This window comes from Hippocampus guttulatus, chromosome 2 (genome assembly GCF_054856545.1).
Source record: "Hippocampus guttulatus isolate MCC_2025c chromosome 2, RoL_Hgut_1.0, whole genome shotgun sequence".
NCBI classification, from domain to species: domain Eukaryota; kingdom Metazoa; phylum Chordata; class Actinopteri; order Syngnathiformes; family Syngnathidae; genus Hippocampus; species Hippocampus guttulatus.
In genome coordinates, this window is record NC_141262.1 from 10,813,929 (window position 1) to 10,826,602 (window position 12,674).

At 40.8% G+C, this 12,674-nt stretch overlaps 1 protein-coding gene across 1 annotated transcript; it reads right to left on the minus strand.

Moving 5' to 3' along the window:
* Positions 1-2,106: 2,106 nt before the first annotated feature.
* Positions 2,107-4,349, minus strand: LOC147208482 (uncharacterized). Its single transcript, XM_086106120.1, has 2 exons — positions 4,106-4,349; positions 2,107-3,056 (listed from the first exon to the last, which is right to left on the minus strand). Exons 1-2 carry the CDS (start codon positions 4,347-4,349, stop codon positions 2,107-2,109), a joined length of 1,194 nt encoding a protein of 397 aa, XP_085962246.1.
* Positions 4,350-12,674: the final 8,325 nt, after the last annotated feature.

The window sequence follows — 12,674 nt, forward strand, 5'->3', positions numbered from 1 at the left end:
CCTGTTGACCAGATGCTTGTTCTCTTCGGCCAAACCCCCACGACACTGGTTGCTTGGCAACCAGTGACCCCCTGATAGCTTCAATGTGCTCATTTGTGCAAACACTTTCTGAAAAAAAAGGCAAGGTATACATCCAGTTAATCCTTCACTATTAAGAGGAACAACCTAATCCAGTTAGTGTTCCTGAAATAGCGCTAATACCATATACTGTATTTACAACAAAATGTTTGGTTGATCCCTCATGAAATCAATGACATTTAACATTTTTAAAAGATGCGTATCTGAAGCAACTTCTACTCGTCTCACACTAAAGGCACATTAAGTGAGTAGTTAAACACCAAATGCAGACATTGAATCACCCCAGTGCCCTGAGCGGGGATGCCATAATCCCTTAAGAGAGGCGCTTCACGACAGTAATGGCGATCAACATGAAAGCAGAGATTACGATCAGAAGTCCCTGAGCAGCAGCAAAGACTCAAAACACACAAAAAGCACCAGAGGGAGAAATATGTTATGTGTAACGCATGAAATTGCAAACGATGTGAGCAATGAGCTGCATCCTTGTGCCTCCTGTAGAGCACCGGTAAATATTTCCTCACATTTTACACAAGCATGATTTATTTCAGGAGAGTGGAGCAATAACTGGGGTGTCTGGGGGGATCATTTTACTCCTGGGGGATTATAGGAAGGTGATGGAATGACATGATGGCTCAAAGGCAGGAGGTTGAGAGTATTTTTTTTTTTTTACGTCCCTGGTGAATTAAAACAGCTGCCTGAGGGTGGGAGAAATAAACTGAAACATGGGCGCATAAAACGTAAAGAGACCATTATAGCCCTGCCAGACATGCGAAATTGCGATTATGACATCTATTTTGAGCATGAACATTAAGGACTCATTTATACCAAATCAACCTATACAGCAGAAATAGCCTGTGAAGCCATTAAGATATAATTTATATTGACTGATTTTACTCATTGTCCGAGAGCAGAAAGCAAACATTCGCATCCATGTGTGTTTAGTATAATATATGGTCACCTGCATCATCACACATGTATTTGCGCCACGGTATACTTCCCACACAATCAGTACTCCATAGTCAACTGTTCATTTGTTGCTGTTGATGTTGTTGTTGTGACTGCTGGTGCAAAGCTTTTTAGAGCAGGAAGGAGATTACATAGAAACAATTGTGCAAACAGAAAACCCTGCAAAACCACCATGACCTCCTTTGAATACCTCCAACTATGTAAAGCTAGTCCAGGACCCAAATCTGCGGAAGGAGTTGGGTCTCGATCTGGCTTTCACAATTACACACATTAAAGGTATGTGAACCAAACATCCGACTGCTACCATTTGAATACATAACTCAAGGCTGTAATTGTGGCAGGGTAGCATCAGGACATTTAAGATTAAAAAATAAATACATCTTGACAATGTCATATAGATCATATAAATAACACAAGCACAAAAACAACGATTTCTCCGTACAGGCACTTGATTTAAGACTGACTCAAGAGGACATTTTATGCTGACAATCATGTAAATATGAGCAAAGATCAGGGAAAAATATCCGCAAAAATAGGGCAAAGCGTGAAATACGCTATGGACCATGTCTGTAAAATACTGCACCAAGATTTAATTGCGTTTATGCTGCCACCTAGCGGTCATAGCACAAAGGCAGTCAACGTTTCGGATTGAGAGACACAGTAGGTTTATTCCCCTTCTAAACAGGCTGTGAAATAAACATTCAAAAATTGTATTAGTACAATACAACTCGATATTTTGTACATACATTTTACAAACATGTGTATGCTATTTGTCAATGCTAAGCAACTGTATTTCCTTCAGTGTTTATGGAAAAACTTAATTGAGAGCAACAGTGGAGTTGTCATGGAGAATTGGTACTGTCTTTCCACAAAAGAAAGAGTAAATGAGATGTTTTAAGAATTATGATTCATGTGGAGTAGTGGATCACACCCGATAACGCCGAATTAAAATGAAACCGAACACGGAGAAGACTCCAGACAACAGTTACATTGATTTGACAGATTTAAATGTCAAATATGAAAGTCTTGTTTGGTGATTAATCAAGATCATGAACCGTAGTTTTAAACGGTATTCGGGCCAATGTCTGGCTCCTGCTGATGCTCCATGTAGTACGGATCACCTTGGTGGACTCTGTGATTGTGCACACTAAGGTTCCCTCTGTGGGCGAACTTCTTTCCACACTCGGCACAAGCAAAGGGCCTCTTCTGCATGTGAACGTCCCATTGGTGGGCTCTCAAGTTGCCACTACGGGCAAAGTGTTTGCCGCACTGCGCACAACCAAAAGGCCGCTCGCCGGTGTGCGTGCGAGTGTGGACGGTGAGCTCCGAGGGGGTGAGGAAGCTCTTGTCGCAGAACTGGCAGGGATGCAGGCGGACCCCCGTGTGGCATAAGAGGTGTCTGCGTTGGTGGGAGGGATAAATGAAGCTTTTAGCACAGTACGGGCAGGTGTAGGGGCGACCATTCCCTCCACTGGGAGCTCCACTGAGGCTCAGGGGGTTTGCTTGTCGTGTTTTGAGAGAGACTGAATTGGACTGCAGGCGTAGGGGGTCTCTGTTGCTAAACGAGGTCCGCCTCATGTGACTAAACAGGCCACTCCTGTCATCATGATTATGTCTCCATGGTGAGAGAACCTGCGGCTGAAGCTGCTGAACACCAGTTTGCTCAGCCCTTTGGCCTTGCCCTGACGTTTGATTGAAGTTCTCCGTTTTTTGCTCCTTGAATACAAAAGGGTCATTCTCATCTTTGGAGTTGGTCTCAGGTTGGAGGCAAGCCACGTCAGTGCCGATACTGGCGGCAGCTGCAACAAAGCAGCTGGTGCCAGTTGCCTGCAAGCTCTTCTCACCTCCTCGAGTGTCATCCATCCTAGGCAACAATTGCCTAGGATGGGCTGGGCTGCTGTCATGCCTGGGGGAGCAATGTCCAGTCTGGGAGATGGTGAAAAAAGAGGGGGAAGCACTTTCTTGTTGTAGCCGGTGGTCTTCAATAGGCCCCCCTTGATCACAATGAGACACTACAGACATCACCATGGGAAGGAGAAAATGTTACCTCTAACAAAATCATTAATATTGCATAATCTGATTCAGGCCTTGATAAAAATTCCACTAACTTCTTACATTCGGCTTGGATGTGTGTCTCAGTCAATGTATCAGTTGTTGTCCGGTCTGTGATGGCGAGGCTTTCCTCTGGGACTTGGACCATGAAAGACCCCAAAGGAGGCTGAGATTCATCACATAAGGACATACAAGATGCAAATATCAACATGCCTAATGAGAAACTGCTTTCTAAGAACGGAAAACATGGAGTGGCAACGATAAATCGGTCGGATGTAACCAATTTGTTTGATACATACTGTATCTATCTTCAATTTAACGTTGAAAATAGCTTGAGAACAGATATATAAACTTGGGTACTTTAAATGTCTGAGACGGATTTATTGCTCATTCCAGTTTAGTCACCTCATCATTTTATTTATTGCATCAGTCATTTGAAAAAGAGTTGTGGAAGATGAAACAACCATAGTGGCTTAGTTTTTGTGGAGTCATGAAGGCTTTTTGTCTGTTTGGGGGTCAGCATGGGAACAAACTTTGATGTGCACCATAATTGCCACGGCCAATGCATCAGTACCATTTTAATCAATGGCAGCATAATAAAGCGAATTGATTTATTTTGCAAATTAAATGAGTGATTGAGTTTGGGGTGATGTTAGGTTCGGTATATGGGGTGATTGATAAATAATTGTGCTCTATGTATGTTTTTATTATTATAAGGATACAAAGAGTTAAATTATAAATTTCAGAATTGGAATTATCGTGGAAACTGACTCCACAGGGAAGGGCAGAAATGTTCTTCAATTTGGGACTCTGAATTGAAATTCATGTAAATAGGACAGTCAAACCTCTTGTTTTATCAAAGTTATAGAATCTGTGACCTCCTTCGGCTCACTCTGGCTGTTATTGCCTACACCATCTTGCTCCTTTCCTGTGTAAAACAAAGCATTTATTCCATGTACCGGTAATTCCGAAGTTAACAACATGTTAAGGGAATTGTGAATTCCTGTACCTGCTTCCCTCAGGGCTTTTGGCCTCAAGATGTCCCCTCGGTCACCAGCCGTGCCCCCTTGCCCTGCCTTGGTCCTCTGCCTCCTCTCCACTTTCTCCAGCTTGGCGAGGAGGCTGGAGATCTCCGCCTGCTGCTCACACATGCTGCTCTCGAAGATCTTGGCGATCTCGCACACGGCAGCAGCAAGCAGAGTGTCCGTGACAGCGGCCAGCTGAATATGGAAGGCGCTCCGCACGCTGTCCATTGCGGCAGTTCGATTCCGAGTGCGACAATTGACCGTCGCCGAGTGATTGAGGCATAGGTGTCAAACTCAGGTCCTGGAGGGCCGCTGCCCTGCATGTTTTCCAAGTCTCCCTGTTGCAACACACCTGATTCAAATGATCAGATCATCAGCAAGCTCTGCGCAAGCCTGACATTGAACCTGTTCATTTGAATCATGTGTGTTGCAACAGGGAGACTTGGAAAACATGCAGGACAGCGGCCCTCTAGGACCTGAGTTTGACACCTATGGATTGAGGGCTCGAGGCTGAGGCGATGTGATTGACAGCTGACGATCTGTCACTAGACGCGGTCACACCAACCTAGGTCATTTCCACCGTCTCTTTACTTTTGTGAACACAGTGCTCTGTGTCTCACTTGATATGTTTATACCAGTTTAAACACGAAGGTCTCCGAATTACACATACAATTTAACGAGTGGCTGATAGCTACCATTGGCTAACATGTGTAAGCTTATGTTAAATTATTAATTCTTTTCATTTTATATTTGAGCATTATATTCTTTTATGATATAGTTATCTAAATTAGTCCGTTTAATACAGTAATTGTTGAAACATTCTTATGTTGCTTGCGTCTGACTGGCTAAAGAGAAGCAGTGTTTTCGTGACTGAAAGGGGGGGGGGGGTTCTCGTTCGGGGGTGCAGACGTTTTTTTTTTCTTTCTCCTTTTAATAAACTGCATGAAAGGATTCCACATCTTCTTTTGTCATTCGTAAAGAGCCATCCACTAAAAAACAACGAACCCCTTAACTTACACGTGTAAAAAGACGGTTTGCTAACATTAAATGAAATCCAAATGTTGGAAAAAGTGGGAAATTTATAAGATTCTGGGACTCTATCGTGTCCCCATACATCAAACGTGACAGTCAACAGGAAGGAGTGTCAAAACACGACCAACCGTCAGTCAAGCTCGGAGGCTGAAGTCTGTGCGGAAAATCTCGCGAGAATACAGTTAACCACGCACTATTAAAACAGCATAAATGCCGTTCAAGCTGTCAATTTATTCAAAACACACACACACACACACGCTTGAAAAGGGGTAAAACGATCTGACTTTTCCAGCTGTAATAAACACAACTTCTCATCCCCGCACACAACTGGTTTTGCTATTCAGACAAATACAGTACTACAAATGTAACATTTGTTTCAACCCATACAAAAATAAAGGGAAGCCACAAATTTGATTATGTGAGATCATCAAAGAGCCTGAGAGCGGAAAACAATTGCACGATTACGACGATAGTATTGCAGAATCGTTTTCAAACGTACCATATCATAACGCACATGCAAGTGGTAACGTAATACTGTACTTTATGGTGGGCTGCACAGCTGTGTATGTAAGAAGGGAATGCTTGTGTAGTTTAATGAGAAAATATTTTATTTGTTGATCTATTTACTGTTAACCTTTTTATGATTATAATCTACTGTGGTTTATGTTCAATCTTACGTACACACAACTTACCTACCTAGAGCTGTGGTTGTTGTGAAATCAAGTTAATTTAATTGTTTCAAAAAAATGTTCCCCCAGCACAAAACACATAACATTTTTAACAGCTTCCTTAGAACCGTGGAAGCCAAATTTCTTCAAAATCAAGACATTAAGGTCAAAAAAGCTGGATCCTCATTGTCGATTCACAAAGGACGCGTTCCTCTTATGTGATATCAAAATAGGATGAAAGCAATTGAAACAATACTTTGGATCACAGTCCTTTTCCACAATAGAGGTTTGCACAGCCTTCTGACAGTTAAGCACAGGTTTATGCAGCTCTTTCTGCCAGTTAAAGTGTTCCAAACATTGCTGGCACAATAATTGGCCGAGGAGAGTGGTTGGGATTGTGCTTCCGCAACGAATGGGTGTGAATGCCAAAGTGCTCACTCGGCATGTATTTTGTCCTCATGTGGTTATTGCACACGCGGGGAGGCGGGGGCAACCCTCGCTGTCTCACTTCAGAGTGATGTTATTTGACGTTGTTCAATTCGGTGTCTTCCTCTGGGTCCTCTATGGGTTCCATCCAGTTGAGGACCTGGGCCATCTCTTCAGACTGGTTTTCGTGGAGGCTGACTACTTGGCTATCGAGAGCCTGCTTGTTGTCGAATTCTTTGAGACATGTGCCGCATTGTAACTTCCTCCTTTCATTACTGTGAGACATCATGTGCTCTTTGAGTTTGATTGTCTCACTGAATTGTTTGTTGCAATGCACACAGAAGAATGTTTTGACAAATGTTTTTTTCTGAGCAATGGCGGAATGGTCAGAAGGTGGCGCACTTTCCTCTTGAGGAGTCACTTGCTGCAGCTTCACTGGGCCAGATTTGACCTCATGACAGTCAGGCTGAGAAAGTTCCGTCGCTCTTGCTGCTTCCAACATTTTCTTCAGTTTTGGACACATTCGTTCATGTAATTTCAAAGAACGTGGCAAAGAAAAATGTTTTTGGCAGACTCTGCACTTCTTGTGTGTTCTCATATGAGTGTATAGTCCTAAGGCTGTCGTAAACATCCTTTGACAAAAATTACATACAAATGTTTCATCATCATCTTTCACCTGATTTTGAGACTCATCCCTTTCTTTTTTTTTGCTTCGTTGTTTTGTCTTCCAGAACATGCTGCTGTGATCGTATGGCTCCTGTGATTGGTTGGTCAGATTTTTCCTCTTTGATATTTTGGGGCATATTTTCCTTGTTTGTTGGTTTGTTTGTTTGTTTATTGAACATAAAACATGTAAGTAAAAAACTTATCTAGTCCTACCCCGTTATGTGATTGTATCTAATAAATCATTTTTATATCAATCAGAAAAGAAAAAAGTAAGAAGAAAGAAGTGTCCATTAAGGCTCATACTTTACCCTTAACCGTGATATTTTTACAACTTTTGGTTTGTATCGGGATTATATACTTCCACACCCTGACACTCTTGTGTCAATTTTCTCTTGTATTCATAATGGATATTTATATACCTTTCTCTATTTATCAACTTAGTTCTGATTTATCATTATATTTAATGTTTTGAATTTATCATTTTAACTCTAATTGATGTAGGTTGTTTGTACTATTTTTTTGAATTTGTTTTTGAACTCAGCAAGCGATTTACTCATTTTCAGGTCCGTTTCGAGATTATTCCACAGATTAACACCTTTGATAGATACACTTCTTTGCTTGATGTTTGTTCTTGTTTTGAGTTTTTTGAATAAGTTGGTACCTCTTAAATCATAGCTGCTTTCTCGAATTTCGAAAAACTTCTGAATGTTTTGGCAGAGCAGGTTATTGTGTGCTTTGTACATTAATTGGGCGATTTTAAAGTCAACCAGGTCATAAAATTTCATCGTATTTAATTTGATAAATAGTGGATTTGTGGGTTCCGTATATTTTGATCTATTAATAATTCGAATTGCTTTTTTTTGTAGTTTGAGAATAGGGAGTGTGTTTGTTTTGCAGGCATTTCCCCATATTTCCACACAGTAGGTCATATATGGTAATAATAATGAAGTGTATAATGTGTAAAAAGATCTCTTATTTAGCACTTCCTTGGTTTCGTAGAGGATCCCTACGGTTTTGGCTATTTTTCTTTTTACGTTATCGATATGTGGCTTCCAACATAGTTTTGAGTCTATTACTAATCCGAGAAACTTGGTTTCATACGCTCTTTCTATCTCAATTGAGTTTACCATAATTTTAGCTTGGTGTTTGATTGGTCTTGTGCCAAAAACAATTAGCTTCGATTTTTTCAGGTTAAGTGACAATTTATTTCTGTCGAACCAGTTTTTTAATTTGTTTAATTCGTTTTCTACGGTTGTCAGGAGCTGTTTCAGATTTATTCCAGAACAGTAGAAAGTTGTATCATCAGCAAATAGGACACATTTAAATTGTTTTGAGACCTTGCAGATATCATTTATATATAAGATGAATAGTTTTGGACCAAGCACTGACCCCTGAGGAACTCCGTGAGTGATTTTCAGTTGAATCGTTTTTTTATTGTTGAGTTGCACGTACTGATATCTGTTTTCTAAATAACTTTTTATCCATTTATAAGCTACACCTCTAATGCCATATCTTTCTAGTTTTTTCAATAATATACTGTGATCTATTGTGTCACAAGCTTTTTTTAGATCTAGGAAAACCCCAACAGTAAATTGTTGCATTTGCATTTGCAAAGCATGTCATTTGCTTCAAGTAAAGGACCTTTTAGTTCAGGTTTCAGAATGCATCTCTTGGTTTCCCCACAGCATTTCTTACTTCTACTTTGAGAGGAACCTGTGGGTAAGAAAATGGCAAAAAATAATAATAATAATAAAAATTGATTTCCCTAAAGTAAAAAAAAAAACATTACAAACAATGTTCTATTTCTCAGCGAATATATATTTTGTGTAAATTGGAGATGGATGTGTGATGTATTCTAAGATGATTATGAAGAACATTCATGTGTTGTTATTATTATAATCAACCCTAAATGCTGTATCTGGGTCTCCACTTTCCCTGACTTTTTTTTTAATTTTTTTTTAATCGGTGTCAACAGCACATTTGAAGCTAACTTTAATATGCACCCCCTGGTCACAACGTGAAGTACAGCTCCACAATTTAAATGGCAACCAAATTAACTACAAGATACAAAAAAGACATCCGCAATCACAAAAATCGGGATCCTCGTGATTTATTCCCCACAAATAAGGTCACCAAAATATTAGAAACTATTCTCAGGATGATACAGAACTGAGCATTATCCTTTTTGCGCTGACAAACATTTTGAATGTCGATACAGCCCTTTTTAGATGGTCCCAAAAAATGAACATACCTTTTGTTGTACCAAAATTCGAATCCTGGTTGTTCTCCACCTGAAATGCAAAGACGAATTATTAGAACGTAAACCTCAAACGGGTTATTAGCTAACAAAGACATGCACCCGGATAAATAACACGACTTAAATATGAATCCCAAGAGATGTTAGGGAATAACACAACAAACTTCTCTCTTTCAATCATGACCGCCAAGTACCACTTTTGTTGTACTTTTGAGAGGCAAACAAAAGATGCTGAGCAGGAGAGGGGGTTTTGCTGATCACCCATGATATTTAGCTGTTTGAATTGTTTTGAGAAACGTACTTACTATTTTGCACATTTCGAGAATGATTTTGAGAAATGTGTGGCAAGACCGTACATGCAATTGGATGTTAAAATCTCCGTAATACATGTTAGTGCTTTAAAAAGCGTTCTGTTTGAGTGAACCTTGTGCCATGTTCAAGAAAGGTTTGTGTTTTTAACAGCATTTGGTTAAAATAAAACACATTTTCCTCACAACTGCAGGACGTAATGGCATTATCAAGTACTGATACTTGGTATCTTCGAGTACTCATTCTTAAGTACATGTACTAAAAGTGGCATCTGTGTATTGCCATTGGAAATCTAAAGTTTCAGCCTCTCACCTGACTGGTGACTGGACAGTGCTGCAGTGGAATGGACAGCTGGTGCACCTCAACACTCGGGCAAATAGCCTGGTCTTCTTTCTTGAAACTGTTGTAGAGCGGAGGAGCACAAGACTCGGCAGAGACACCATCACAAAAAACAGTTCTGACTGTAAGATTGTTCTTTTTTTCTCCACCAATTTCATTTTTATTTTTTGCTGTTTTGGGTTTAAAGTGAATCCTGTTTATTGTAAGATATAGAGCCCACATAACATTTTTACATTGTTTTGCCTCTCCCATTTGGGCTCACATTAGACCTGATCATGGATATGTGTGCACCCCATTTCAGTATTGCCCAATGAGTTGCAGAATGTATTTCTGCAAGTCACAGGGTATCTTTTAATGGCAATACTTGATGAAACGCGGTATCTTTAAGTATAGGACAGCACAGTACCTTCAAAGCTATCCTCAGGAATAGTGGAACTTTGGCTGGAAGAAATCAAATCTTCCGTCATGCCTTTCATCTCATCATGCTGTGCTTCCGCCATTGCTGGGCTTCGGTCACCGTCCATGTGTTCCTTCAGCAACTGCGCCATTTTATGTTGCTTTATTTCCAGTTATGCGATCACTTCTCCTTTCTGAGCCAGCTGCATGCTATAGTCATGTATGCATTTGTCAAAAAGCTCTGTTATCTCAAACACTGCTGTTCGGAGGACAGTATCCATAACTGTGCTTATTTGGGCCCGGAATCCTCTTGACAAGTAGTCTGACATCTTTCGGTGGCAGTTGAGTGCCGTCCTATCCGGCCAGATTCACCACCTACACAACAAAGGTCAGACTAAGGTCAACTTTGGCAGTGATTCCGAACCAGGGTGCCTTGGGATCCTAGTGTGCTGTGAGAGATCATGAGGTCAGTTTAGGAAAGTTATTAAATTTCAAGTTTATTTGTTTGAAATAATTACAAATATATTTTGGGTTATCTAGCTGGGTCATGCAAAACAATTCAATGGAGTTCCATTAGATGGCAGAGGGTATAATACATTTGTGTTCCACCTTTTGCCAATCATACAACAGATTAAGTCATAGATGGATTGCTGCAAGTATATCAATGTTGTATTTTCACATTTTCTTCAATATTTGTTTGCTGAAATGACATCCGATTTTTCTAATGTAAAAATGGGGGCCTTGGCCCAGTCCGATAGATGTGGACTGTCACGTGACCAACGTGACCTCCTGAAGGTCCTTAATGTCGTCATTTGATGAAGACGTCTGCTAAAGATGACGACGTTTAACTGTCGCCACAAATGTCCAATTTATGGTTTATGTAGAATTTGATTAAACTCAAATATCCACACTGTTACGGTTCACAACTTAAGCAGATAGCTCGACCACTACGTCCCAAGCCCGCCCCCGCCCCTCTCCTCATGCACAGGTCCAGGTTTTCAGGACCGTCTATTCAATAGCCAGTGTTGGAGGATGATCAAACAGGGGGAAGCGTGTTGTTGTCGACACGGCGGGATCCCTTGACCGTTCTCCACTTCCCCAGGTCCTCCGCGTGTTCGTTTGATTCGGGCTGAGTTGATGTGCAAAAGTCAGAGGCTGGAAATGGAGAAGTTCTTGCAAGATGTTTTACTGAACGTTCAGGGCACAACACGAATCGATTCGGGCTCCTGTGAGTCTCAGATTTCATCAGGAAGCCCCGAGCAACTACAGTCACACGTACATATAGGCATAGTATGTTAATTATATTAATTAGGGGCGGGCAGTCCTTCCCCTCATGTAAAAATCTGAAACAAAGAAAGTCAAGCAAAGTTCGATTTTGGCATTTTGACAAAGTACAGACCATATCTGTTGGTCCACAAATCTTGAGATTAGGGTTCCTCTTCGAAGGCACTTGACAGCCTTCAGGGACTTTCCCAAGGTGGGAGACGCAAAAGAAAACACTTGGGGGGCTGTTAATCACTCAAGGGGAAATAGGAGCCCAGCTTCACACTACATTCTTTGTTTTAAGTAGCGGATGTTCAGGACAGAGACCTAATAGTCAAAGTCGACCTGTCTATGATACAAAGTTTTAAGCTAAACATATAACATAGGTGATATCTTCACCAGACAGCATTCAGCAGGAACGAGCAGCAGAAGCTCTCCTTGCAGAGTGGGTCTATCAGTCTCTGGCTGAAGGAGCTGCCCAGTGCTGTCAGGGTTGCCTGGAGGGATGGGAGTGTCATCAAAACGTGTTTAATTTTCTTCATGTGGTCAAATGCATTTGAGAAGTAACACCTAAATGAACCTTAGGAAGAAGTAGGCTCAAATTAATTATGTGTCAGTGTAATCAAGTACTGTACTGCCCAAAGGAGAACAGATACTCAGTAAAATATGTACAGTATACTCAACCGAAAGAAATGATACAAATGGGAGGAACGTTGCAATTAAGACATCCTGTTTGTTTATCATAACTTACCTGATAAACTGGGCCCTTTGTTGACTTTGTCATGACTCCTAATATGTTGACATGGTCTTCTGTTTGAAATGCTTCAGGGTGAATGTAAATTGATATATTCAATTCAATTCCATTGTATTTATAGAGCACTTTCGAACAGCCATCGCTGCATACAAAGTGAGATAAAATGTGGCTTCAAAATCATACCATTCTTCTCCGCGCTCATACACTGGTCAGGTCCGCTGAATGTACTGAAACCATGCCCTGCTCGACTCAGAATCAAATGCCGTTGTAAAAATCTATGATACTACATCTAGCATCTTTCTTATGCCTTCATGTCATGATGGTATTTTGAGCCTTGAAAATACATCCACTTAAAGCCTCTGCTGGCCGGATATAAATCCCAATGGGTCTTCATCAGGCTTTTCAGGCCACGACAATGAGCAGCCATGCCGGTGCATGGCTGC

Coding starts and splice junctions, on each gene's coding strand:
- LOC147208482 (XM_086106120.1), bottom strand. CDS start 4,349: ATGGACAGCGTGCGGAGCGCCTTCCATATTCAGCTGGCCGCTGTCACG. Junction 3,057..4,105: donor AAAAGCCCTGAGGGAAGCAG/GTACAGGAATTC, acceptor TGATGTCTGTAG/TGTCTCATTGTGATCAAGGG.